The sequence below is a fragment of the Nicotiana sylvestris genome, chromosome 12 (assembly GCF_000393655.2).
Source record: "Nicotiana sylvestris chromosome 12, ASM39365v2, whole genome shotgun sequence".
Lineage (NCBI taxonomy): Eukaryota > Viridiplantae > Streptophyta > Magnoliopsida > Solanales > Solanaceae > Nicotiana > Nicotiana sylvestris.
In genome coordinates, this window is record NC_091068.1 from 44,869,109 (window position 1) to 44,870,933 (window position 1,825).

The 1,825-nt window shown below is 46.8% G+C and overlaps 1 protein-coding gene across 1 annotated transcript; it reads right to left on the reverse strand.

The window, feature by feature from the left end:
• Nucleotides 1–299: 299 nt before the first annotated feature.
• On the reverse strand, nucleotides 300–857 carry LOC138882972 (uncharacterized). Its single transcript, XM_070163621.1, has one exon. The coding sequence runs from the start codon at nucleotides 855–857 to the stop codon at nucleotides 300–302; it is 558 nt and encodes a 185-aa protein (XP_070019722.1).
• Between the last annotated feature and the right edge of the window lie 968 nt (nucleotides 858–1,825).

The window sequence follows — 1,825 nt, forward strand, 5'->3', positions numbered from 1 at the left end:
TACCAAGAACTCATAATGCCCGTACCGAGCACGAAAAGCTATCTTAGGGACATCGGATGCCCTAATCCTCAACTGATGGTAGCCAGTTCTCAAGTCAATCTTCTAAAATACCTTGGCGCCCTAAAGCTAATCAAACAAATCATCAATCCTTGGCAATGGATACTTATTCTTGATTGCAACCTTGTTCAACTACTGATAATCTATACACATTCTCATCAATCCATCTTCTTCTTGACAAACAACACTGGAGTACCCCAAGGCGAGACACTAGGTATAATGAAGCCTTTTTCAAGAAATTCCTACAACTGCTCCTTCAACTCTTTCAATTCAGTCGGAGCCATACGATATAGTGGGATAGAAATGGGTTGGGTGCCCGGTGCCAAATAAATGTAGAAGTCAATATCCCTGTCGGGTGGCATACCCGGTAGGTCTGAAGGAAATACTTCAGGAAAATCACGAACAATAGGCGCAGAATCAATCGAAGGAACCTCAGCACTAGAATCATGAACAAATGCCAAATAGGCCAAACACCCCTTCTCGACCATACGCCGATCCTTCACATTTGAGATAACACTACGGGTAGAATGACCAGGAGTCCCTCTACACTCAAGACAAGGTAGACTCGGTAAGGCTAAGGTCACAGTCTTGGTGTGACAATCCAAGATAGCGTGGTAAGGTGATAACCAGTCCATCCCCAATATGACATCATAATCAACCATGTCCAGCAGTAATAAGTCTAATCGGGTCTCAAGACCCCCAATCACAACTACACAAGAGCGATGAACACGATCTACTACAATACAATCACCCACTAGTGTAGACACATAAACAGGAGCACTCAAAGAATCGCTAGGCATGACCAAAGACAGTGCAAAATAAGATGACACATAAGAGTATGTAGACCCTGGATCAAATAGCACTGAAGCATCCCTACTACAAACCAGAACCGTACCTGTGATAACTGTATTGGAAGCCTCAGCCTCAGGCCTAGCTGGAAGAGCATAACTTCGGGGCTAGGCCCCACCACCTTGGACTACATCTCTAGGATGGCCTACAGCTAGCTGGCCTCCACCTCTAGTGGCCTGAGCTCCACCTCTAACACCTCTACCTCCACCTCTAGCTCCTCTACCTCCACCTCTGGCTGGCTGGGCGGGCTGTGGAACACTCGGTGCCTGAACTATGGCATGGGAACCCGGATGCTGAGAGCTGCTCGATGCTCGAGGACAATATCTAACAATATGCCTCGTGTCGCCACAAGTAAAACAAGCCCTCGGCCATTGGGGCTGACGACCCTGAAAACTTTGAAGCGAAGGTGCACTGATAGGAGTTGGTGGTGCACTGTAGGACTATTGATCGGAATACTGCATGTGATAACCACGGCCACCTGCGGCACTGAATCTTCCTGAATGACGAGGCCTCTTGTCATCCCCCTGACCACCTCCCAGCAACAGAACCATCTCAACTCTCCTAGCCACATTGACGCCTCTTGAAAAGAAATCTTACTCCCTACCTCCTTAGCCATATGAAGTTGAATAGGCTGAATGAGCCCCTCAATGAACCTTCACACTCTCTCTCTCTCAGTGGGAAGTATAAGTAGAGCATAATGGGCCAAACCAATAATCCTGGTCTTGTATTGAGTAACAGTCATACAACCCTACTAGAGACGCTCAAACTGCCTCCGATAGATCTCTCTCTGAGTAACAGGAAGAAACTTCTCCAAAAACAGCTGAGAAAACTGATCCTAAGTCAAAGTTGGTGACCCAACTGGTCTATCCAAACAATAATCCCTCCACCAAGTCTTGGCGGATCCAAATAAGCAAAACGT

What these genes read in the sequence shown, in the direction of transcription:
- LOC138882972 (XM_070163621.1), bottom strand. Translation starts at nt 857, where the DNA reads ATGCCTAGCGATTCTTTGAGTGCTCCTGTTTATGTGTCTACACTAGTG.